This window comes from Peromyscus maniculatus, chromosome 1 (assembly GCF_049852395.1).
Source record: "Peromyscus maniculatus bairdii isolate BWxNUB_F1_BW_parent chromosome 1, HU_Pman_BW_mat_3.1, whole genome shotgun sequence".
Taxonomy (NCBI): Eukaryota; Metazoa; Chordata; class Mammalia; order Rodentia; family Cricetidae; genus Peromyscus; species Peromyscus maniculatus.
Window position 1 is genome coordinate 119,879,035 of NC_134852.1, and position 26,343 is coordinate 119,905,377.

Here is a 26,343-nt window from a genome sequence, read left to right on the forward strand (position 1 = left end):
TTGATCAATATTATTTTCCTTGTATTTGTAATATATCCACATGTTAACACTGTGACAGAAAAAGATTAGTCCATATTATGCAGGAAAAACGGACTTCGATGATCAGACTATGAAGATAAAAACACAAGGACTTCCCACACCGCTAAAGCAATTGTTCAACACACCAACAGCATCTTGGAGTGCTTCAGGTCACTCTGTCCTGGCAAGGAATGAAGGGCATACCCACTCAGACAAAATGAGTCTCCCAAGGAATGGTAGAACTGCTAATCACCATGTAAAAATTGTTTCACTTCGTGAGGTGAAAAAGCTCTACAGTTGGGAAACTGCACTAATCAAGTGCTGTCCCAAACAGGAAGTCATCAGAGGAAAGGCAACAAAGCAATCGTAGATTTATCATGCATAAGGTAATTACACAATATACTCTTTAATGAGCAGACATATTAATGAGGCAAAATTTACAGTCATTGGAACAAATAAACTAGAGTAAACCACTGTTTCTGCCAGATGTTTCAGTATAAAATAATAATGTCTAAAAACTATATGCTTCGAGTATTTACTTTTAGAACCCCTTCAAGATAATAAAGACACTGTAACAAAATATTATTATCTGAATATACATTATCAACACCAATATGATACAGGCATATAATTCTCATTTTATATATGTACGGTGGAAATACTGTAAAGCCTAGAAAAAGGATGAAAACAGACTGGCCAGAATTTAAATTATCATACTTATCCATGATAAAAATCTATAAGGAAAACTTTAATAACTCATCCTTGCTACATTCACTGGCCTATGGAAAGTGCTGTCTGAAGAGAAAGAAAATAAAACCTCCTGTTTGCTTCAAGTATTCAGTTTATGCTGTGAATTTTTCTATTGTTTGATTTCACTGTTCCTTATTTTACTTTAATATAGGGTCTTGTGGCATTGTTCAAGCTGGTCTCAAACTAGCAATCCTCTGGCCTTAATCTCCTGAGCAGCTGGGATTACATGTATGTGCCACTGTACCCGAGTTCACTATTTTAGTTATTAGACAGAAAAGAAAAAAAAAAAACACTCAATTCAATGAATCATTTAGAGTAAGAATTCCAAACCAAGTCACATGAATGCTATCTCAGAGCTACTCTTGGAAGAGTAATGGATAACATACACCTCACAAATCTGATGGCAGCACTTCTCATAGTATAACAATTTCTGTTCTCCCTCGTCACATAAATGCATTGTTTTAACTGTCTCCTGGGATATTTTACTTTACAAATCCTTCTTTCAGTTACTGAAGAGGTGATTTCAAAACATAACACGGATACACCTGCTAATCCTGAGATGATGATGGTGGTGGTGGTAGTGGTGGAAAACAAAAACTCATGATTTTTATTCAAATTTCTGTTTTAGTTTTTTCTGGAAGATGGCTGGCAGAATAGAGAGAAGAGCCAAAACCATTAGAATAAATACTGAGTTCCAGGAAACAGCTTCCCCCGCTGTAGTAAGCTGATACAGAGTTGTTCCTGCCTTTATTGCTACAAAAGAGGGAGGTGCAACACCTAAAATAAAAAACAAAAGACAGTGAGTGAGTGGCACTGGGAGCCTGTCAAATAAAGTAAAACCACCATTTCTTCCCATATCTTTTCTTGTGTATCTATGTTTTGCTCACATGTATGTAAGCGCATGCAGTGCCCATGGAGGCCAGAAGAGGGCATCAGATCCCTCCATAAGCCTCCATATGGGTACTGGGAACTGAACCCAGGTCCTCTATAAGAGCAACAAGTACTCTTAAGCATTGAACCAAAACTCCAGACTCCCCAAATCACATTTTAAAAATTAAATTTCTATATGTATATACTGTCTTTTAGGAACACAGCTATTTGCATTTTGAAGAAAGGATTGTGAATTTAAAGCAGGTACTTATTAGCATACTGGAGGCCTCAGCTCAATCCCAGCACACATTAGCATTCACATGGATAACATTTTGAAATGATAAAATTATCTTGACACATAGATTGAAGTACAACATAGAAGTACAATTAATTTCAATTGTTACTTTTTCTCATGGTCCTAGATGGCTCACCCAGTTCCAATAGCCCCGTGCTAGTAAAATGAAATCTTTGTTATATGCACCAAGATCAAATCTCTCTCTGTTGTTCACTTAATTTAAAAGGTGCACCTTTTCATACTGAGAAAAACAAGACGGGCTATCGAGATGGCTCAGTGGGTAGAAAACTTCAAGCTTCGTTAAGTGTAGTCCCCTAAAGGTAATTCCGTTTTTCATAGGCACCTCCTCAGGATAATGAAAAATTTTAAAGCCAGAATATTTGAGAAGGCAAATGAAAACAAAATATAAAAACATGTCATCCACAAAATAACTTCACAACTTTAGCATTTTTAAAAAGCCAGTCAGCCCTGTAATTCCAACTACTACTAGGGAGGCTGAGGCAGGAAAGCCATTCGAGATCAAGCTTTGCCTAAGCAATCTGTCTCAAAGTAAAAAATGGGAGGAGAAAGAAAGATGGCTGGGGATCTAACTCAATGGAAGAGTATTTGCCTCACATGAATGAAGCTCTAGGTTCAAACCAGCTAGATCAGAGATGACAGGCTCTCAGGGCCATGAGCTTTATTGGCTGAAAGCTCCTCTCATGAGCCTGGATTGCATGTTGCCTTGTGAGCATCCCAGGCTTCAGGTATCCTCTGGCCTTCCAGAGGACTTAGTGAGTGATGACTAGTAACTGGCCAAAGACAACTTTTTCTTAGTACTTTTCTCTGATCTAGCTGGCTCCAGCTGGCAAAGAAAGGGCCAATGGGCCAGAGTTGGGGTGGATATAAAAAGTCTCCTTGGGCTAAGGATGTGGTTGGTGGCACAGAGCTGCAGGGTCGGCATACACAAGCCCCACATTTGAGCCCTGGTATCACACACACACAAAGGTGGTGAGGGGTTCTGCTTAATCTCAGGTTACTAAAATAATATCTAGTAGAAAGTGCTCATTCTTTATAGAGGTAACACATTACAATACACTGAACAAGCTATTTATCTAGGCCAGGCTTTGTGCCCAAGAGTTATATATGGTAGTGGTGATTTTGCACATAGCAGGCAATCTAGGCCAGCTGGACAGTTGGACATGTGCATGATGAGCTGTCACACAGCATGAAGTCTTACCTAGAAAAGTGCCAATAAAAAACACTTTCAATGGCACATTTATCACAGGAGATGTAATATTAATAAACCAGTTAGGCAGAAATGGTGTGATTCTCAAAAATATAATGTAGTTAATGAGATGTTCTCTATGACGCTCTACCTGTCATAAGAAAAGAAGAGGAAAAAGTTAAGACCAATACTGAAAGTAAGTTGCTTAATATAAAATACCTTCAATTCTCATCCCTGATATGTCACAATTTACCCAACAGAAACAATGTGTGCTTTTCTGGGTATGTAACTCAGTGATAGAGCATCTGCCTACCATGTTCAAAGCCCAGGGTTAAATACCCAGACCCATACACACACATACACAAAGTTAAAAAATTATTTCCTTCACCCTTACATTGGTTCCAGGGATCAAATTCAGTTGTTAGGCTTTGGGGCCATGATGTTACAGAGGCTTTTTTTTTTTTCAGAGCTGAGGACCGAACCCAGGCTTGCCTAGCAAGTGCTCTACCACTGAGCCAAATCCCCAACCCCAAGACTGAGGCATCTTATCAGCCCCAATTTTAGTTCGTTTGGTTTTTTTTTTAATTATTTATTTATTATGTATACAGAAGAAGGCTCCAGATCTCATTACAGATGGTTGTAAGCCACCATGTAGGCGCTGGGAATTGAACTCAGAACCTCTGGAAGAGCAGTCAGTGGTCTAAACCTCTGAGCCATCTCTCCAGCCCCTAATTTTAGTTTTTATGGTTATGGGAGAGGGAGTGATCCTAGGGACTCGTTCATGCTAGCCTCCAGTTTCCAATTTTAAAAAATTTTCACTTCATCTTATGTTATGATATGAGTGAATTAAATAAGTAAACAAAATTTTCACTAAATATAAATACTAATTACTTGTATTTCTGTATAACTTACACAGAAATAAGTGATATTACTTATACAAGTATATTTCTTCTGATATTACAGATTCAATGTGTAAACTAAAAGTCTAGTCATTAAATTTCAGATGTTTTACAAATACGTGACCACAAATTGAAATAAAATACAAAATTTCCCTTTCTTCTCTTTTTTTAGAGGGGATGAGGAAGGATGATCTCTGTATTTCCTATATGAGACACAATTATTTCTTCTGATCTTTTTATAAAAATAGAATTCTCCTCCTGTTATTGTTTAAAAGTAAAACGTCCCCCAACAACTATAACATGTGTTGAAGCCTAGGTCTCTAGTTGGTGAAAATATAAAAGGTTATGGAAACTGAGTGGTAGGGCCTAGCTGGAAGAAGCAGGCTACTTGAAGGGTGTCCCCCTTTTTTTGTTTGTTTGTTTGTTTTTCAAGACAGGGTTTCTCTATGTAGCCCCTGGCTGTCCTAGAATTAGATATGTAGCCAAGACTGGCTTCAAACTCAGAGATCAGCCGTTGCCTCTGCCTCCTGAGTGTTTGGGATTAAAGGCATGTGCCACCACAACCTATCTGAAGGGTGTTCTTAGAATTGTATCTCGGTTCCACCCAGGAACCTCTACTGGGTTCCTCTCTGCCAGGAGGTGAATAGACACTGTCACAAACTTCCTCTGCCTAATGCTCTGTCCCACCACTGGCCTAGAATGAACACAGGTAAGGACTACAAACTGAAACCTTGTAGCAAAATCATGCCTGTGTTTTTCTCCAGCATTTGGCACAACAGAGTCTAATACACTCCAAAGATTATGGTTGCACTTTTCTGCATACAGTACATTAATCATTGCTAATCTTTTCGGAGATCCTGATTGAAAACAGCGTTTTTCCTACTAAAATGCTCAAGAGCAGTGAGCTAAAGGTTTTTCAGTTACCCACTGACAATATGCTACATCCACACAAAACATAAAGTGCCTAATTTTGGGATGCTTTCATATTGACATTGACTTCTGCTAATTGAGTTACAAACAAACAAAAAACAAACGTGTGTGTGTGTGTGTGTGTGTGTGTGTGTGTGTGTGTGTGTGTTGGCATTCAGGCCTGCCCCTTGGGGGCCCGCCCAGCATCCTGAAGTCATCTTACGAAAAGCCCCCTTTAGGAGGGGAAAAGCCCCTCCCCTTTCTCGAGGCTGTGGGCACCTCTGCTGGCCTTCTCTCCTTTTCTTTCTTTCCCTCTCCCCTCCCCCTTTAATAACAAACCTTTCCACATGGATACCCTGCCTGCAGTGTTAGTAACTTTCCGCCGTGCCCCCCTGACCGCCACCAGCATGGCATGTCTCCTCGGCTCAAACTCAACAAGGCCTCTGGAACACCGTTTCACAACACTGGTGCTATGACTCGTCAAGAACCCTGGCGTTTTCTCCCACCTGCCGGCAGTCTGAGAAACACTGGGACCCTGTACCTTCCAATTCCAACTGGAGGATTGCTGGGACCCTTATCCTATAGGTAAGCTCCTCCCTTCTGGCCGTTTTCCACCAGTAAGGATTTGTCTCATCTTCTCAACCGTGGTTTCTTGCCTTTAGGCCTCACCCAAAAGTCCCGGTACTGGGCGACCATGTGTCTCGGGGCTCTGCCCTTAGGCATCTGTTCCCACATGACGACATACCGTAGAGTTTGCCCCCATTGACCCCCACAGTCCCTAGATCTTTGGTCATTGGTCCTCGCTGACCCTCTGGGACGCTGGAGTTCAGTCTGTTGGATCTTCTACCTCACTCATGGAAATGAGCCTACCATCAAACCTCTATCTAATACCCCAATCGTTACAACTTCTGCCTGCAATGTTCACTCCTATCCCAGCTCGAACCTGTTGGATTCCTTCTTATCACCCGCTCTCTCAAGTTCCTCCAGACTCTGCCAAAATAGTTACATCATCACCTATGGCCAGGTCCCTTTCCGGACATGGGCACCCTTTAAAATTGGCCACCAGGCAGAACTCGTTCTTTTTTGCCTGTCCCTTGCCTCTAATTCATTTCCTTGTCTGTAATTTCATCTCTTGCTTCTTTTCTCTCTCACTTAACTCTGTAGCCAGACCATATCCGTATGTTCCACCACAGCAGATCTGCTCCAAGAAGGAGCCTGGCACCAACATTTTCCTGCAGCTGCCTGTCCCTTTTGTCCAGGGAAGGGGTGGGCTGAGGATCAGGAATTCAAGGCCAGCACGGGTTACACGACACCCTGTCTCAAGAAAAGTAAAATCATTGGGGCTAGAGAAAGAGCTTAACAGTCAAGAGCATCTGCTGTTCTTCCAGAGGACCCAAGCTCAAATTGCAGCACCCGTATCAGATGGCTCACAACTAACTCCCTCTATCTCCAGTTCTAGGGGATCTGACATTATTCTGGCCTCCACAGACATCAATATATATATACACATGACATACTTATACACATAAATAAAAATAAAACTTGAAAGAAAATTTAAAACTAAAATAAAGTTGTTAGCAGGGTGGCACACACCTTTAATCCCAGCACTTGGGAGGCAAGGGCACACAGACCTCTTTGAGTTCCTAGCCAGCCAGGCTTCAGAGTGAGACCCTTTCTCAAAACCAACCAACCAACCAACCAACCAACCAACCAACCAACCAACCAACGAACCAAAAACAACACAAAGTCAGAGGAGCTATGGATGCAGTTGAGTGGCAGAGTGCTATGTTTTGTATGACTGAGGGTCTGGATCCTCAGCAGAACACCAACAAAAGAGAAAGAGAGAACATAATCATGATAAGCATGAACATTTATATTTGCATCCCCCTAATATTATTCTTGTCAAAATATAATTTTTATAAGTTAATTTCATACATACAATTATCTGATAAATAAATTTATAGTCTATACAAATGAATGTTTTCATAGGGATGATCTATCTACTTATAACCCAAGTTATAATTCACACTTTAAAAATATACCAGGGTTCTTCACATCCATCAGCATATGAACAGCACCAACTAGACTCAGTGTGATATATTAAAAAAAAGGGGAAAAAATGCTTAGCTAGGCCATGGTGGTGCAGCCTTTAATCCCAGCACTTGGGAGGCAGAGGCAGGCAGATCTGTGAGTTCGAGGCCAGTCTGGTCTACAGAGTGAGTTCTAGGACAGCCAGGGCTACACAGAGAAACCCTGTCTCAAAAAAAGAAAAGAAAAGGACATGTAACTGGGAAGGGGTGTGTTGGAAAGTGAGTCTAGAGGGAATTAAAGGGAAGAAATAGGAGGTGGTGAAGATCAAAATACATTGTATGCATGTATATAACCACATAACAAGGTTATATCTCCAAAAACTCAACTGTAGCCATTTAAATCTGACCAAAGCCTGTGGCTAGAGAGGTCACAGGGACTAGAGAGGAACCCACTACTGTTGTGCTGCTAAATGTGCATGTTGTCAAAGCCTTCTGAATCTTCATGTTTACAGCTGTAGATTAGTGCTGCTTTCAAAAGCTTCTTTTTTGCAGTGGGCAGCAATGCAGAGTCATAACTGGCCGAAGTGCTGACAGTAAGTGACTGCTGAGTGCTCAGACCTAAATGGGTCTCCGAGAACATCACAGAAGAAGAGAGTAGAAAGAATTTAAGAGCTGGAGGATGAGAATGAAAACTGTGAAATGATGTTGGGAATAACATGGCTACTGCACTCATGAATTACAGCAGCAGCTATGGCTACTTACACAAGATTAAGCAATGTTTAACTACACAATAAACATTCCAGCACAGATGGAGAGGGACTTATGAGGTTCTACCCCTAGCCAAGAAGCTATTGGTAGTTGGTAGCTGCTAGGAGAGAAGGGGTCATTTTTCTGAGGTGGCAGGTTGGTTACCTATGCTCCAGTGGATGACCCTATTCCCATGAACACGCAATACTAACAGACTTAGCAGGTTGGGGGAGAGGGGACAGATTATAGGAGGGGTACGTATGAAAGGAATGGGGAAGAGCAAAGTCAGATTTGGGTTAAATATAATCAAGATACACTGTCAAAGATAGCGATGAATTAATGCACAGTCATAGCTTAGCTTGCTCTCCTTTTCATTCAGGTCTTCCCATCTCAACCCAACAAAGAAAACCCCACAAGCCAAGCCAATCTAGACAATTCCTCATTGAATCTCTTTTCCCAGGTTATTTTACTTTGTGTCAAATCAACAATTTAAACTTTATTTAAACATGCTTTAAAATCAACTTCTTATAGGAATGGTGGCCCAAGCCTTTAATCCCTGCACTCTAGAGGCAGAGGTAGGCAGATATTAGAGGTGAATCTGAGGCTAGCCTGGTCTACAAACTAAGTTCTAGGCCTGCCAGGGCTACATAGTAAGAAAATAGGCATGTGTGAATATAATCAAAAGACACTGTGAAATTCTCAAAGAACAAAAACACCATTTTAAAAATTTCTTATATTATTTTTAAAAATGATGACAAAGCCAAAGAACCACAAAGAGAACCAAAAGTACATGCCTACCTGCTGCGACCATTTTACTGCTTTCTCTGTTAGGTATTTGTATACAACAGGTCTTCCAACTAAATAGGAGAGCATGTAGCAGAATGAGGCACCAAGTCCAGAACACTGGAAAACAAAACAACACATGCACTTTGTATCTTCCCATCTCATTCCTGTACATTATTTACTTAGGTGACCTCTTTCAGGGCCAGACAGAGCAGTCTATAGAACATCTCTTATTTAGAGAATCAGAACCCATTTATCTAGTCCTTTCTCAAACTGTAACTCAAAACAACATCAGTTAAAATAAATGGGCACTTGCAATTGAACTCTGTGGCCATATCCAGTAATTACTGCTATCCTTTAGCTTAAGGAAACTTGCTGAGTGGTGGTGGCACACACCTTTAATCCCAGCACTTGGAAGGCAGAGGCACGTGGATCTCAGTTCCAGGCCAGCCTGGTCTATACAGCAAGTCCCAGGACTGTTAAACAGAGAAACCCTGTCTCGAAAAACCAAATAAATAAATTAATAAAATAAAATAAAAGCATAAAAAGAATAAAGAGGGCTGGAGAGATGGCTCAGAGGTTAAGAGCACTGCTTGTTCTTCCTAAAGGTCCTGAATTCAATTCCCAGCAACTACATGGTGGCTCACAACCATCTGTAATGAGATCTGGTGCCCTCTTCTGGCCTGCAGGGATACATGCAGACAGAACACTGGATACATTAAAAAAAAAAAGAATAAAGATCCTTAGCTGGGTGTGGTGGCACAGGCCATTAATCCCAGCATTCCACTAGGGAGGCAGAAGCTGGCAGATCTCTGTGAGTTTGAGGGCAGCACAGTCTACAAAATAAGTCCCAGGACAGTCAGGGCCCTGTTACAGAGAAACCCTGCCTCAAACACAACCCCTCACCCCAAAATAAGTAGCCCTTCCCACTCTCCCCTATAGCTATGCACAAAGATACGACTTCCAGCCTAGGGGCTCACTGTGTCGACCCATACTCTTAAACCATCTGAACTACAAAAAACAAAACAACCAGAAAAGAAAGGCTATGTAATTACAAGTCAGTCTATAGTACCCCATTCTAGGAAACCAAACTCTTAACAGCTCTATATGAGAGACTTAACAGGAACCACACTCCTGTTAATTGACATTAACTCCTCAAAAACGGATGAATGTTAAGATGACACAGAGTGATGGGACTAGAATGCCATTATTATCCTCAATGTTCTATTTATTTTCCCAGTCTCCCAATTCATTTCACATACTTACCAAACAGACAAGGAATAAGGCTAGTGGAAAGGGATAAAGAAACCCCGAGAGTATACTGAGGAATATGGAACCTGGAATAGCAAATGTTTGCAAGCTGTTAACTTCTAAGTTAAGGATTAAAACATAATGAAGTAGAATTTTTATAAGATAAACTCAACATCTGAGGAAAATTATAATACAGAAATTGTTAATAACCCATAATAATTTTATGTAGTAGTATTATTTTGTGTTGGACTAAAACCTGCCCCAGGAGCTCAGGTGGGTTGTTCTACTCGTAGTATCATATCTGCACTAGAACAAGTTGCATACTCTGGAGATTCTGGATCATTAGTTTGGGAACTAGGAATACCAACTTGCAGTGAAGGATAATGAATGTCTCTGGCTCTAAATAAGATACCCACACATGCCGGGAGGTGGTGGCGCACGCCTTTAATCCCAGCACTCGGGAGGCAGAGGCAGGCGGATCTCTGTGAGTTCGAGGCCAGTCTGGGCTACCAAGTGAGTTCCAGGAAAGGTGTCAAAGCTACACAGAGAAACCCTGTTTCAAAAAACAAAACAAAAAAAACCAACCAAACAAAAAAAAGATACCCACACACTTCAGCAAGAAAATAAACACAATGTTGGTGTTGTAGAATACAACAATTTTAAAGTGTGTTATTTTGTTTATGCTGCATTTGTTTAACTCTGTGAAGCTGTGTTACTATGCCTGTCTGAAACACCTGATGTTCTAATAAAGAACTAAATGGCCAACAGCAAGGCACGAGAAAGGATAGGCGGGGCTGGCAGGCAGAGGGAGGATAAATAGAAGGAGAACTCTGGAGGAAAGAGAAAGGAAAGGAGGAGTCAGAGAAGGAGGTGGACTCTAGGGGCCAGACACCCAGCTACACAGTGAGGCCCAGAGTGAGAGTAAGAGTTACAAGAGAAGAGAACGGAGAAAAGCCAAGAGGCAAAAGGTTGACGGGGTAATTTAAAATTAAGGAAAGCTGGCAAGAAACAAGCCAAGCTAAGGCTGTACATTAATAATTAAGAACAAACCTCTGTGTGTGATTTATTTGGGAGCTGGGTAGCAGGTCCTCAAAAGAGAAAAAGAGCAAAAACAAACATGTTGGTAAGATTATGCTAAGAGGAAATCCAGAACAAACACCCAATAGACACTGGGCAGAGACAAATTAGGCAGCTAAGCAAAAAAAAAAAAAAAAAAAAAAAAAAAAAAAAAAAAGTCTTCAGTAAGGTCTTTTTGGTCTTGTTTTTGAGACAGTCTCATTTAGTAGTCTCTGGCAACCTGGAACGTTCTTTGTAGACCAGGTTAGACTCAAACTCAAGAGATCCACCTGCCCCTGCTTCCTAGCGCTGAAATTTAAAGGCATACTAATTAATATGTGCTAATGCAGACTGGCTGTACTAACAACTATGCTATGGACCTATCACTCTCCCATTATTCCAGGTGCTTAGCAATTTGGTTTTTTAATACTCAAACATATATACTTACTACTTAAAAACACTGGTTAAATAAACACTAGGATTAAAATAAGAAATTTTAAAAAGAGACACCTCTCCCAAATATTTTTATATACAAGTTTGAGACTATAGGAGCTACATGGCTACTGAGAGACACTGATAGGTGGCAAATCTGAGTTGAAATGTGTTATGAGTATAAAGTACAAAGCATATTTCAGAGAAGTAGTACGGAAAGAGGAGGGCCAGCTTGTGGTGCACACCTTTAATCTCAGCACTGGGGAGGGAAAAGCAGGTAATCTTTTTGAATTCAAGGGCAGTCTGGTCTACATAGCAAGTTCCAGGTCAGTCATGGCTATAAAATGAGACCCTGTCTCAAACAAAACAAAACAACTAACAAAAAACTCAAACAAAAGAGGAAATTAAATATCTCATCAACAATTTTTAGGGGCTGGGCTAAGGATCAGTAGTGAAGCAGGTACTCAGTGCACTGGAGGCCCCGGGTCAATCCCAGCACACACCAGCAGTCACATGGGTAACATTTTGAAATGATAAAATTATCTGACACATATACTCAAGTACAACATGGAAAAAAATTAATTTCCGGTGTTACTTTTTCTCATGTCCCTAGATGGCTCACAGAGCTCTAATAGCCCTGTGCTAGTAAAATGAAATCTTTGTTATATACACCACAATCAAATCTCTCCCTGTTGTTAACTCAATTCAAAAAGTGTGCCTTTTCATATTGAGATGGCTTAGTGGGTAGAAGCACTTGCTTTGGAGCCTAGTGGCCTAAGTTCCATCCCTGGAACCCACAAAGAAGTAGAAAAAGGAAATCAGGCTGGATGTGTAGTGGCACATACCTTGAATCTCAGTACTTGGGAGGCAGAGGAAAGAGGATCTATGAATTTGAGGTCAGCCTGGTCTACAGAGTGAGTTCCAGGACAGCCAGGGATATGTATCAAGACTCCAGTCTTGAAAACAAAAAAAGAGAAAACCACTCTACAAAATTGTTCACTGGCCTCCATATAGCATGAGAGTGTACGCACATGCACACACATAAATAAAAACAATACAAATAGAGCCGGGTGTGTGTGTGTGTGTGTGTGTGTGAGTGTGAGAGAGATGGTGCACACCTTTAATCCCAGCACTTGGGAGGCAGAGGCAGGCAGATCTCTGTGAGTTCGAGGCCAGCCTGGGCTACAGAGTGAGTTCCAGGAAAGGTGCAAAGCTACACAGAAAAAAACCTGTCTCGAAAAGCAAAAAAAAAAAAAAAAAACCAGGGCTGGAGAGATGGCTCAGAGGTTAAAAGCACTGGCTGTTCTTCCAGAGGTCCTGAGTTCAATTCCCAGCAACCACATGGTGGCTCACAACCATCTGTAATGAGATCTGGTGCCCTCTTCTGGCCTGCAGTCATGCATGCTGTATACATAATGAATAAATAAATCTTTAAAAACAAACAAACAAACAAAACCCAAATAAACGTGAGTATTTTAACAAAAAGGGGTTAACAAACTACAAACAAAACCCGCACAAATACCTAAAATGGGCTGACAAGATGGTTCACTGGGTAAAAGTGTTTGCCGTGCAATCCTGACAACCTGAGTTGGATCCCAACAGTCTGAGTGCAATCTCTAGAACCCATGTAAAGGTGGAGGGGAAGAACTCACTCCAAAAAGTTATCCTCTGACCTCTATACAAGTGTGTGCACACACACACACACCATAAGAAATTTAGAAAGTGGCTGGAGAGATGGCTCAACAGTCAGGAGCACTGGCTGTTCTTTCAGAGGTCCTGAGTTCAATTCCAGCACCTACATGGTGGCTCACAACCATCTATATATAACTGTAGTTTCATGGGATCAGATGACTTCTTCTGGTGTACAGATAGATGTACATGCAGACAAAACATTCATATACATAAAGTAAATAAATTTTTGAAATAAATAAACATAAATAAAATAAAAAACCTCAAACAAATGAAATTACTATTATTTATCAAATGAATTACTATTGTGTGTAGTAAGACTTGCTGGATTGCTTAAAATTTTAAACTAAATGCATTTTGTAGTAATAAACCCTAGGATACAAGTGTATGCCATATGAGCAGCACTGATAAATTTCTTAACACTATTTTGTAGTATTAAATAATTACCTAAGCCAAGCGACTACTCTGAAAAATAATGACATGGGGCTGGGGCTCAACAGTTAAAAGTGCTGGCTATTCTTCCAGATTCCCAGCACCCACACAGAAGCTCACAACAGTCTCTCACTCCAGGTCCAGGAATCCAATGCTCTCTTCTGACCTCTAAGGGTACCACACATGTAAGCGGTGCACCAGATATCCATGTAGGTGAAATACCCACACACATAAAAATTTTTTGAATGAAGCTGGGTGGCAGTGGCATAAGCCTTTAATCCCAGCACTTGGGAGGCAGAGCCAGGCAGACCTCTGTGATTTTCAGGTCAGCCTGGTCTACAGTGAGAGATCCAGAACAGGCACACTAAAACCCTGTATCAAAAAAAAAAATTTTTTTTTTTGAATGAAATGGTAACTCATAATTGAAGATAACCCTTGAAATTTAAAGATTAATTACCTATAAAACTTATAAATAAAAATAAATATTCTAGGGGGCTGGAGAGATGGCTCAGCAGTAAGAACACTACCTATTCTTCCAGAAGACCTGGGTTCAATTTCCAGCACCTACATGGCAGCTCACACCTGTCTGTAACTCCACTTTCAGGGGACCTGACTCCCATGGCAAAACACCAATGCAAATTAAAAAATAAAATAAGAAAAATATTCCAAGTAAGAGGAAAGATAAGCAATATATATATTTATACACACATATCTATAGAGATCTGCCAGCTTCTGGCTCCATAGTGCTGGGATAAAAGGTGTGAGCACCAATGCCCAACAGAGTTTTAATGTTTGAGAGCTCACGCCTATAATTCCAGCACTCAGGGAGGCTGAGGCAGGTAGATTTCTATGAGTTCCAGGCCAGCCTGGTCTAAAGTTCCAGGTAAGCAAGGGCTACACAGTGAGACCCTGCCTCAAAAAAACAAAACAACCTCAGTTTTATTCATTTTTAAATATTAAATTATTTGTGTGTGTGGACCTAAGTGGAATGTGTAGAGGTTAGAGGACAACTTTCAGGAGCAGGTTTCTCCTACCATGTGGTCCTAGGAATCAAATGCAGGATGTGCTTAGTTGGCAACAAGCCCCTTTATCTGCTAAGCCATCTCACTGGCCCCTGCATCAACATTTTAAAGGAAAACAGTCATTACTTAAACAGTAGACCTTTAGAACTTTATCTTGAACAAATTAGAAAACATTTTTTAGATAAAAGGATACAAAATATATGTAGCAAAATAAGCAACCAATACTTGTACATAAAAGGTGTCCTTATATTTGGAGAGAACTTTTCCTAAAGCCTTGGCATCATCCATATCTCTTGGAACCTTCATATTCGCTCTTTCTTCTCTGAAGAAATAAAATTAATAATGTAAAAATTTTAAAAACCAGAATTCCATGATAAAAATCAAAGTCAAATTCAAAACATCAAGTTTTAAACAAAAATGAGGCAATGCAATTTAGTTGTAATAAGGACAAATTCACAAATTTTAGATTTTACAGTCTGTAAACATATACACGTATAAATTAAAGTTCAAAATGGTACAAATCAGCCAGGCAGTGGTGGCGCACGCTTTTAATCCCAGCACTTGGAGGCAGAGGCAGGCAGATCTTTGTGAGTTCGAGGCTAGCCTGGATCTACAGAGAGAAGATCCAGGAAAGGTGCAAAGCTACACAGAGAAACCCTATCTTAACCCCCCACACATCAAAAGGTACAAACCAAAGATTAAAAACATTTCTTTCACTATTGGCTTTAATTTTAATTTAAACATTAAGAAATGTATTAACATATTAAAAACATACTTGTGGGGCAGTGGTGGTGCATGCCTTTAACCCCAACCCTCAGGGAGGGAGAGGCAGGCAAAACACTGAGTTATAGGCTAGCTTGATCTACAGAAGAGTTTCAGGACAGCCAGGACTACACAGAGAAACACTGTCTTCAAAAACCAAAAGCACCCAGTTGAAATTTTTATAAGCAAGAAATCATTTACTTCTAAACAAGGCAGCAAATAGAAAACAAAATTAATAGCAAGGCAAAAGTAAAAAGTCAGGGAAGATAGATAACCCCAATTAGTGTGTAGGCCGGAGTTTGAAGACAATCTGTGCTTCATTGGAAGATACCGGTTCCAAATAAATGGGGTAAGCAGGATGTAGTAGTGCATGCTTTTAACCCCAGCATTAGGAGGCAGAGGCAGACAGATTAAGAGTCTAGCTTGGTCAACATAGTGAGTTCTAGGGCAGTCAGGATTACATATCAAGACCCTGTCTCAGAAAAAAAGTTAAATAAAACTAGAAAGTGGTGGCACACCCCTTTAATCCCAGCACTCCAGAGACTAAGGCAGGTAGATCTCTGGGTGTTTAAGGTCAGCCTGGTCTGATTAGTGAGTTCCAGGACAGCCAGGGCTACATAGTGAGACCCAACAACAACAAAATCATTAAATAAATAATACAATGTATTTCTTATTTTTGAGACAGGGTTTCTCTGTGTAGTTTTGGTGCCTGTCCTGGATCTCAATCTGTAGACCAGGCTGGCCTCGAACTCACAGAGATCTGCCCATCTTTGGCTCCTGAGTTCTGTGATTAAAGGCATGCGCCACCACCCCGGCTGAATTTAATGTACTTTTATGACTGTTTCCTCTGCAGGATAATGACAGAATGTTATTTTCCTATTTTTTTTATATTTTTGATGCTCAAGCTAATCTACAGTTTATGGATCTACTGATGTTCCTGCTTCAGACTGAGCAGCTAGCTTGGTAGGACTACAGATGTATACCACCACACCTGGCTGCATGCTACCTTTCTTAGTACTATAAAAATACCTAACTAAAGCGGCTTCTTGCTGATGCAATTTAAAACTAGAAATACTCCACAGAAGTGTGCACACACATATACACACACAAATATATAGAAAAATAGCAGACTTAGAAAAGGTACCTAACTACATTATTATGTTATTACAGAGATTGGAAACAAAGGTTACCTTAAATCAGCTCTTTATTTCCTATTCCTTTATTAAAGCCAGAAAGGATCTAAAATTAAAATCATGTCAGGAGGCAGAGACAGGAGTACCTCTGTTAGTCCTAGACCAGCCTGGTGGATATTGAGAGTTCCAGAATGAGGGTACATAGAAGGATGGATAGATGAATGAATAAATGAATACATACATACATACATAACCTGTCTCAAAAAAAAGTTAGTATTTGTTTAACAATATAAACAGGCAGGCACCTCTCCTTTGAGAAGCCCACATGGGTGTGTTACTTTCTTCCTCATAGCCTCTATTAATCCAGTGTGTAAGATCTGTTTAAATGTCTTTAATAAAAACTTCAATTCTGCTTCAAAAACTAATATACATACACTCTCAGCTCACGCACACAGAAAATTTAAAAATATACACTGAAAGAGAAATCACATGCATACAGATTCACTTATAAAAATCTCCTCACTGGGCATGATGGGAAACACCTACATACAACCCCAGCACTCAGGAGGCAGAGCAGGAGGATCTTAAATTCAAGACCAGCTTGAGCTATGTAAGAGAACTTGACTCAAAAAACATAGGTTAGCTGAGCAGTGATAGTGCACACCTTTAATCCCAGTACTCAAGAGGCAGAGGCAGGTGGATCTCTGTTTGAGGCCAGCCTGGTCCACAGAGTAAGTTCTAGGACAGCCAAGGCCACACAGAGAAACCCTGTCTCAAAAAAAACAAAACACACGCATATAAAATAATAAAATGTCTTCTAGTAATCATGTTTGGAAAAAAAAAAACTTGAAAGCCACTAGAAAGATGATTTTTTTTTTTAATGATTAAAGGCAAATGTATTTGGTTCCTTTCCATGTAGCACATACTAAAGTAATTACATGCTGCTTTTCCAAATCAAGTTTGGAAAAGGAGCTTACATAGAGGAAAGGGAACATTCTTACTAAGCTACTCATTGACCAAGTAGTGAGGAGTATACTGGGAGAGTTAACATCTATTGTCTTTTCCAACATGTAAAGCTCAGAAGGCCTGTATTAACCTTGTACCAGAAGAAGCCTATGGAAGCCATTCAGATTTGCCACATCAGGGAGGAAGGCACAGGAGGAAGAGGAGGAAGAGGAGTGTCGATTGTCCTATGTTTGAGTGTAGAAGCTGCTGGCAAGAAGAAAAAAAAAAACAATAAAATGAAGTTGTATTTCTTAGGGTGCCATGCCAAGCAGAAAGCCTCCCAAAAAATCCTCCAGTCACTAGAACATTCTTCTTTACAAATGACACAACCTCCTCAGCTTTGCTCTTGACCTCAGTTGATATTTGGTTATTCTTATGAATCTTCAAGTGCTCTTTAGCTTTTTTCATGTCTTTCTCTACTCGTTGCCAGTCAACTTTGAGGAACCCAGTATGGTTTGCCAGCTGAAGTAGAAAAAATCCACCTCCTACAGCTGTTGCAGCCAATTTTCCAACTTTCTGGAATATGAAACCAATGCACCTTTAATTTCAGCACTCAGAAGACAGAGGCAGGTGGATCTCTGAGTTCAAGGACAGTGTGGTCTACTGAGCTAGTTCCAGGACAACAAGGACTATACAGAGAAACCCATCCAGTAATACCTCCAATTAACAGCTGGGTTGCTACACTATACTTTTCAGCTGACGGCCCAGATTCCTGCCCAAACAGCATACACTACCGTGGTTGCTTTTTAGTTAATTCTGCAAGATCCAGTGCCTCAAATTTTCCATCGAAGTTTCCTTGACTGGTCCTGGCCATTTTTGAAAGATGACTTCTTAATTAGGGAACTGATACTAGAAAAGCCTTCCACAGAAAAATCAAAGAGTCAAAAGGCAATTTTCTAGCTTGAGAAACCTTTGGTAACCCTTGGATGTGAACTATTACCCTGTTCTTTGAAGACTATGTTAGCCCTGAATTCAGAGACATCTACCTACCTCAACCTCTGCCCCTGCAGTGCTGGGATTAAGGGCTTGAGCCACCACATTTGTCCTATCCTTTTCTTAATAAATTCTAATTTTCTTTCATTTAAAGAAAGAAGGTTCTGTATGCTGTGAATATATGTTGCTCTGATTGGTTGATAAATAAAATGCTGACTGGCCAGTAGCCAGGCAGGAAGTATAGGCGGGATAAGCAGACAAGAAGAATTCTGGGAAGAGGAAGGCTGAGTCAGGAGACACCAGCCTGGCATCCAGGCTGCAGCATGTAATGGCACACAGGTAAAGCCACAGAACACAAGGCGACATATAGATTAATAGAAATGGGCTGAGTTTAAATGTAAAAACTAGCCAGTGTTAAGCCTGAGCTAATGGTCGAGAAGTTTTAATTAATATAAGTCTCTATGTGTTTACTTGGGTCTGAGCGGCTGCAGACTTAGCAGGACACAGGAAAACTTTAGCTACAGGAAGGAATGAAGGAAAGAAAAGAAAGAAATAGCCGGGCAGTGGTGGTGCACACCTTTAATCCCAGCACTCGGGCAGCAGAGCCAGGAAGATCTCTGTGAGTTCGAGGCCAGCCTGGTCTACAGAGCTAGATCTAGAAGGAAATAAAGAAAGGAAGGAGGCCTGGGGGGGAGGGCATATCTCATTTAGTAGATTGTTTGCTTAACATACAGGAAAACCTGGATAAAAAATCTGGGATCATCTCAGACTAGGGAGGTGGAGACAATAGAATTAGAAGTTCAAGGTCATTCTTCATGAAAACAGGGAGTTTAGACCACAGAGGGAATAAGACAATCCGTCTGAAAAACAAAAGGGTAGGAAGGTGGGAAATCTGATGTAACAGTGCTCATGGACTTTTATAATCTATGAGAGCTGGTATAATCACCTTAACAGTTCTGTTGCCAAAGGAAATTTAGCTTTTAATTCACTTAACATCTAAAATACGTAGACATTTTTAGTTTCTCTTGTTGTATACTTACTCACTAAGCTGAGGAAAATTTTTATATACCAAAAACATAACAAATGCTGCACATAAGAAAATGGACACCAGTATAAGGAGTGACATTCTTGCTGACCCAGCTTCTGCACAAGGTTTGTCTGAAAGAAGAAAAAAAGTGTAATTAAAATAAATAGTATTTCATAACTAACTAATAACTTCTTCATAACTTCTTCAAATCCTTTCCTCCCAAAAACTGTTCAAACTTTTACCTAAAACCATGACATTAAACCAATTACTTCAACTGCTGTAAGAACCACTTACTGGTCATCTCTCAGCATTTTTTTTTTTTTTTTTTTTTTTGAGGAAGATACCTCTGGCCTGCACATGCATACACCCAGACAAAAGTACATACCACATACACATACATAAATTACAGGTCAAACCTGTAAACCCAACTCTTAGAAGGAAGAAGAACTGCTCAAGGTCTGAGGCCAGCCTGGGATAGATAATGGTGTGGTGATATTTTATTTGTGCTTAATATAGTTTGCCTGGAGATCAGAGGAAATAAGAAGCCATTTTAAGTAAAAAAAGAAGTCAGGCAGTGGTGTAGCACACACCCTTAATCCTATCACTTAGCAGGCAGGATCTGTGTGTTCAAGGCCACACTAGGGAACAGAGCCAAGCTTGGTGACACACACTTTTAATCCCAGTACCAACCATAAAGTTCTAGAGGCCTATACAGACATGAAGTGACAGAGCTGGCCAGGAAGAAGTGATGTAGCTAGACAGAGCAAGTTCCAGGACAGCCAGGGCTATACAGAGAAACCCTGAACCTTGTCTCAACAAACCAAAAAAAGAGAAAAAAAAAAAAAAGATTACATAAAAACTGAGTTCAGAGAAACAGTTTTCAATGGTCTGGCATCAAAGCAAAGACATTGTCATACATGTAAGTAGTATATAAGTAGTCTAGTTTTTTTATTATGCCTGTTGTCTTTTAAAGACACACTATTTTTAAATCTATCTGGAGAACTGAGGAGACAGCTCAGCAGGTAAAGGCACTTGCCACCAAACCTGACAGACGACCTGAATTCCATCCCTGACACCCACAGAAAAGGAAAGATAGATCAGACTCCTGCAAATCGTCCTTTGACCTCTATATGTATGCCTTGGAATACTGTGTTCTGGCACATACACATGTCCCATCTACCCACCAATAAATAAATAAGCAAACAAATAAATGTAAAAAACCTTTTTAACCTACCATCTAGAATTAACTTGTCCCAGTCCAAAGTTTCAGCTTATTTTATTGAGAAGTCCATGAACTCAAAGTATTTGATAGGAATAAAATTTTTTGTTTTTGGTTTTTTGAGATAGTTTCTCTGTGTAGCCCTGGCTGTCCTGGAACTCCCTCTGAGACCAGGCTGGCCTCAAACTCAGAGATCTGCCTGCCTCGGCCTCTCAAGTGCTGGGATTAAAGGTGTACACTACCACTGCCCAGAAATAATAATATAATTTAATATTAACTTAAAATTAAAACTAGTAATAATTAGTTTTTACTGTGCAAGTATCTGTGAACCCAAGAATGATTTCTAAGAACAAACAGTTGATCTTCTCTCCATTCCTGGTTTCTATAGAAGTCACAGACTGAACACACTTCTCTGTATGCTCGGCACTACTATGTTCAACCTGTTTTCAAGAAGCAGGCCAACACCACCATAAAGAATACAAATCCAAAAGGACTTAAAGATTTCATAGGAAGGCCAGACAGAAAGATTACTTGGTGGACACAATAAAGGCAATTTTTAGTTGAAGATTAAAAGATGGGGAAAGAATCTTCTAACCTGTACTGTATGTTCCTAAATACATTTTAAGGACTTAAACAGTCTTTTGAAGTTAAAACTTTTTTTTCTCCTTTCTGAGACTCACTGCCATGGAATTAAAGGCATGTGGCCCAGCTTTGAAGTAAAATTTTAAATAAGGCATTTGTTATATTATCTGGAAAATTAATTTTTTTCCTCTGCACTAAGAATTCACCAGTCCTAAGTTAGGGGTCAATGGGGACATGTTTCAGAAATGGTTCACTGGACTACAGAGCACTAACTAACCAGAGTTTTCAGTACACATCTACTTGCTACTTCTTTGACAGTGACTTAACTTCTAAGGTTTAACTTTTTTTTTTTTTTTTTGGTTTTTCGAGACAGGGTTTCTCTGTGTAGCTTTGCGCCTTTTCCTGGAGCTCACTTGGTAGCCCAGGCTGGCCTCGAACTCACAGAGATCCGCCTGGCTCTGCCTCCCGAGTGCTGGGATTAAAGGCGTGCGCCACCACCGCCCGGCCTAAGGTTTAACTTGACACTTGTTCTCTTCACTGTCTGAAAATGAGCCCCTTCCGCCTCTATCAGCCGTTATTATGCTCACCAGCAAAGTAGGAAAACACGGGAAAAGGTTCACAAACACTTGAGTGACATTCAATTCTGAGGCTCCACTTTTTCACATGTAGTAAACAGTGCTGATAATTATGATTTAACAACGCTTCTGCATAATCCTAGTAAAACCTAAAGGCTAGCATGCAATCCATTTATAGTTTTAATTATAATTCATTTATAAATTGTTTTTATAATTTCCATCTGAATCTGCACCATGTATACTACTAATGTATCTTTGTACAAGTATGTTAGATGGGTGTGCTTTAGCTCTGGCAGCCACCAGGCCTGCACATGAAATGCATTAGCTTCTAAATCTTCCCCAACACTACCATTATGCTGGTTAATATTATCATCTAATAGTATCATACTCATCCAACTACCTGCCTATCCAACTTCCTCCCAGGTCAAAGGTACTGACTTGAGAAAGAGTCATGCTCTGTCAACCTACAAGTCCATCTACTTTCTCTGCTTCAATCTCTGTTCATCTAATTTCTCTGCTTCAATCTCGGTTATCACTGACAACCCTGTCACAACAGTCTCCCTGTACCCAAGGACCCTGCCCTACTAAGTCTATTCACAAAATCACCGTCCCTTGTCTTATCCTTATCTTTTTGTTAAAAGTTAACAGACTTCCTTCTAGATCCTGCTCTATGGAATTTTTCCATTCATCAACATCTTCAATACAGTCTGAGCACTCAGGAGACAGAAGCAGATGGATCTCTACACAGTGAGTTCCAGTTCAGTCAAAGTTACGCAGTGAAAAATCCCTCTCAATAAGAAAATAAACAAATGAGCCGGGCGGTGGTGGCGCACGCCTTTAATCCCAGCACTCGGGAGGCAGAGCCAGGCGGATCTCTGTGAGTTCGAGGCCAGCCTGGGCTACCAAGTGAGCTCCAGGAAAGGCGCAAAGCTACGCAGAGAAACCCTGTCTCGAAAAACCAAAAAAAAAAAAAAAAAAAAAAAAAAAAAAAAAAAAAGAAAATAAACAAATGAATGCAGCCTAAAAAAATTAAAATTAACCATATTGTACCTCTGTGTTTTCTATTTTTTGAGATGGTTTCATGTAGACCAGGCTGGCCTCCAACTTAAAAATGTAATCAAAGGTGACCTTGAACTCCTGACCTTACTCAAAAAATATAATCGAAGGTGACTTTGAACTCCTGATCTTCCTGTATCCATCTTCCAAGTATAAGCACCCACAGACATGCACATTTAACACACACACACACACACACACACACACACACACACACACACTCACACCAAAACAAGAAACAAGAAACAAGGAAAGAAAAAAACCAAAACCTCACAAACACAAAAGGTTACTGATGGTGGCACCTATCTGCAATCCCAGTTCTAGGGAGACAGAGACAGGACTGCCAAAAGATGGATCCCAGCCCGGGCTAGGCTTGGCCTATAGAGTAAGACCATCTCTACAGAGTAAGACCATCTCTGTAGAGTAAGACCATCTCTACAGAGTAAGACCATCTCTATAGAGTAAGACCATCTCTATAGAGTAAGACCATCTCTCATACAGACAAAAAAGTGTCATGGCCTGGTATACAGTGGTCCATTCTTAGGAATCTCAGTACTGAGGAAGAAGGATATCCAGGTCATCTTGGGATATATGGGAGACTATCTTAAAAACAAACAAAAACATACACTAAATTGTTTCAGAATTTGTAAGAAGATTCTATCACTAAGTAGTTTTCAATCCAAGATTATTAGAATCTTTACTTCTTCTTTGCCTTTTTTTTAATGGCAAGTTGCTATCTATAATCAATAAAAATTGTTATTCCAATCCTAGAAAATTGGTTGGTAACTAGTTACTAATGGCACCACAACAGAATACTAAGTAAACTAAATCCTATCACATAAGAGGGCCACAGAATTTTTTGCTACAAAGAGAATTCCTAACATTAGGAAAAGGCAGGGGGTGGGGGGAGAGAAAAAATTTGAGTCATGCTGGGCGGTGGTGCACTTGGGAGGCAGAGCCAGGTGGATCTCTGTGAGTTCGAGGCCAGCCTGGTCTACAAAGCGAGATCCAGGAAAGGCGCAAAGCTACACAGGGAAACCCTGTCTGGAAAAAATAAAATAAAATAAAATTGAGTCATTAATAAATAAGATTTAAAAAAAAAAAATCTTTTTTGCCTAGTTAACATAATCATATCAAATAGACTAACCTAATCTCCTATCACCCAACAGCAACCCATCCACTGGTGACAAACTAACTTCTTTACTGACACACATAAAGGGGTCACACTAACCTTCAAGCCTACTGTTTCCCCTAGCTCAGAATCCCCTTCCCATATCCTAGACTTATCTAAACCCCACTTTTCCTACAGGGCACATCTTCAAATCTCTATCCTTTGGCTTATGGATGTGTAGTTAGTGTGTAGTTGCAAGTCATTTGATAAAAGAAACCACCATAAAGGAACTCTGGATGTTCTGAGGTATTATTATTATTATTATGTATTTAGTAACTCTAAAACAAACAACAACAAAACAAACAAACCTGCACAACTGAAACTATCTCAAGCCAAATGACAATTATTGTTTCGCTTGCTCTACCTGGATAACATCCTTGCAAGAAACCTAAAGCTTGGATTATTCTCACTCTCCACATTTGAGTCTTCAAAAACAGTGTTTGCTTCATTTAAAGCAGACTTAGGCCTTAGCAACAATTTGTTTCTAAGAGATTTTCATTTATACAAAATTATTTAGCTCCACAGTCTAAATGCAAATACATAAACCTATGAGAGCCAAATCATACTACAACATATTTAAAGTCAGATGAGAACACATTTTCACTGTGTATTATTTTTTAAAGATTTAGTTCATCATGGGGGTGGGGAGTGCACATTACCCAGAAGATAGTGCTAGATACCCTGGAACTAGAGCTACAGATGGTGATGAGCTGACATGTGGGTGCTGGGAATCGAACCAGGATCCTATGCAAGAACAGCCAGTGTGCTTAACCACTGAACCATCTCCCCAGCGCCTCCACTAAATTTTTTTTTTTGTTTGTTTGTTTTTTGTTTTTCGAGACAGGGTTTCTCTGTGTAACTTTGAGCCTTTCCTGGAGCTCACTTGGTAGCCCAGGCTGGCCTCGAACTCAGAGATCCGCCTGGCTCTGCCTCCCGAGTGCTGGGATTAAAGTCCTGCGCCACCACCGCCCCGTTTAGCCTCCATTTCATAGAAGCCAAGCTTATGTGAACTGTTTTGTTTACACCACGCACCAATGACTAAGTAGATACTATTATTACTGTTCTTGTTTAATACAGACACTGAGTTTTTTAAAGTTACAAATCCAGCTCTGCATGGTAGCATACTCCTTAAGCTGAGGCTGGTGGATCTCTGTAAGTTCCAGACCAGCCTGGACTGTCTTTTTTATTTTAGAGACAGGGTTTCTCTGTTAACAGCTCTGGCTGTCCTGGAACTCGCAGGCTGCCCTCGAACTTAACAGAGATCCGCCTGCCTCTGCCTCCCGAATGCTGACATTAAAGGCGTGAGCCACCACCACCCAGCCCCAGACTCTATCTTAATAAGTAAGTAAATAAATAGATAGATATATAGATAGATAGATATGTAGGTAAGTAAGTAAAATCCAAGCCAGGCGCTGGTGGCGCAAGCCTTTAATCCTAGCACCAGGGAAGGGAGGCAGAGGCAGGCGGATCTCTGTGTTCCAGGCCAGCCTTGTCGAGCAAGTTCCAGTACAGCCAGGGCTCCACAGGGGAACCCTGTCTCGAAAAACAACAATCATAAACAAAAATCAAAGTTACAAAGCAGGGTAAATGGAAGCACAGGATCTGACACTTTCAAGTGGCACCTGGAAGGGCAAGTCTTTGCTCTTAATCACTACCTTAGTTTGGCTGTGACCCTGCACAAGTCATTTACCGCATAGTCCTCAGTTTGTTCATCTGTAAAACAATGCAATGAAGCCTCGAGTCTCTTAAACACCTGTCTAATAGGTAGCCTGGGTAACCAACCTCATTGTCTGATCTTCGACAAGTCAACGTCACTGCTTCTTTTAACTGGGGAAATATCTACTAGGAGTCTGACCCTCTGTCGTGCGGTCCCCCCGCCAAGCACACCACTCTCTTGCTGCGGTCCTTGGGAGCTGAGGTCCGTCTTTCTCTGAGACTTGCTGGGGGACTCGACCCTTCGACCTTCGGGAGTAGCCTGAGCTCCGGCCCGCAGGTCCACTCACCCTTCAGGTGGTCTCTGCTGCCTGGCGTGGTGGAACCCCGCGTGCCGGTGGCCGGGTCCCCGGCCGGGGTCGAGTGCAGCGGCCCCGTCTGCGTTCGCTCGGCGACACGTCCTTTCGCCATGGCTGCTGCAGGGGGCCGTGAAGAACGCCCAGTGGTGCCGCGCCCCCTTGAGTGACTAAACTCCCCCAGCAGCTTCCTAACAACACCGAGCGCGCGGCACAGCCACTTCCGGCGCGACCCCCTCACCCAAGACGACCTCGGCAGCTAGACACTGGGCAAAGCCTCCCGGGGACCTCGGGTTAGGGCCCGCCCAGCACCGCCCAGCACCGCCCACGAGCCTCGCGCGCTCCCGCAGGCCCAGTAACCGCGAGACAAGTCACGGCGGGCCCCGCCTCCTCCGGGGCCCCGCCCACCTCCCTCACGCGTGCGGGACGCATGAGCAGTCGCCGCGCCAAGTCACGGGTCTGCAGCCCGCGGTCGGACGTC

At 41.1% G+C, this 26,343-nt stretch overlaps 1 protein-coding gene and 1 pseudogene across 1 annotated transcript; both read right to left on the minus strand.

The window, feature by feature from the left end:
• Nucleotides 1-26,343, minus strand: Tmem41b (transmembrane protein 41B). The gene is made up of 7 exons (XM_006978578.4): nucleotides 25,857-26,343; nucleotides 19,264-19,381; nucleotides 14,584-14,712; nucleotides 9,775-9,868; nucleotides 8,524-8,628; nucleotides 3,153-3,291; nucleotides 1-1,545 (listed from the first exon to the last, which is right to left on the minus strand). The coding sequence occupies exons 1-7, from the start codon at nucleotides 25,975-25,977 to the stop codon at nucleotides 1,376-1,378; spliced, it is 876 nt and encodes a 291-aa protein (XP_006978640.1). The 5' UTR covers nucleotides 25,978-26,343; the 3' UTR covers nucleotides 1-1,375.
• LOC107401391 (FUN14 domain-containing protein 2-like) lies at nucleotides 17,413-18,237 on the minus strand (annotated as a pseudogene).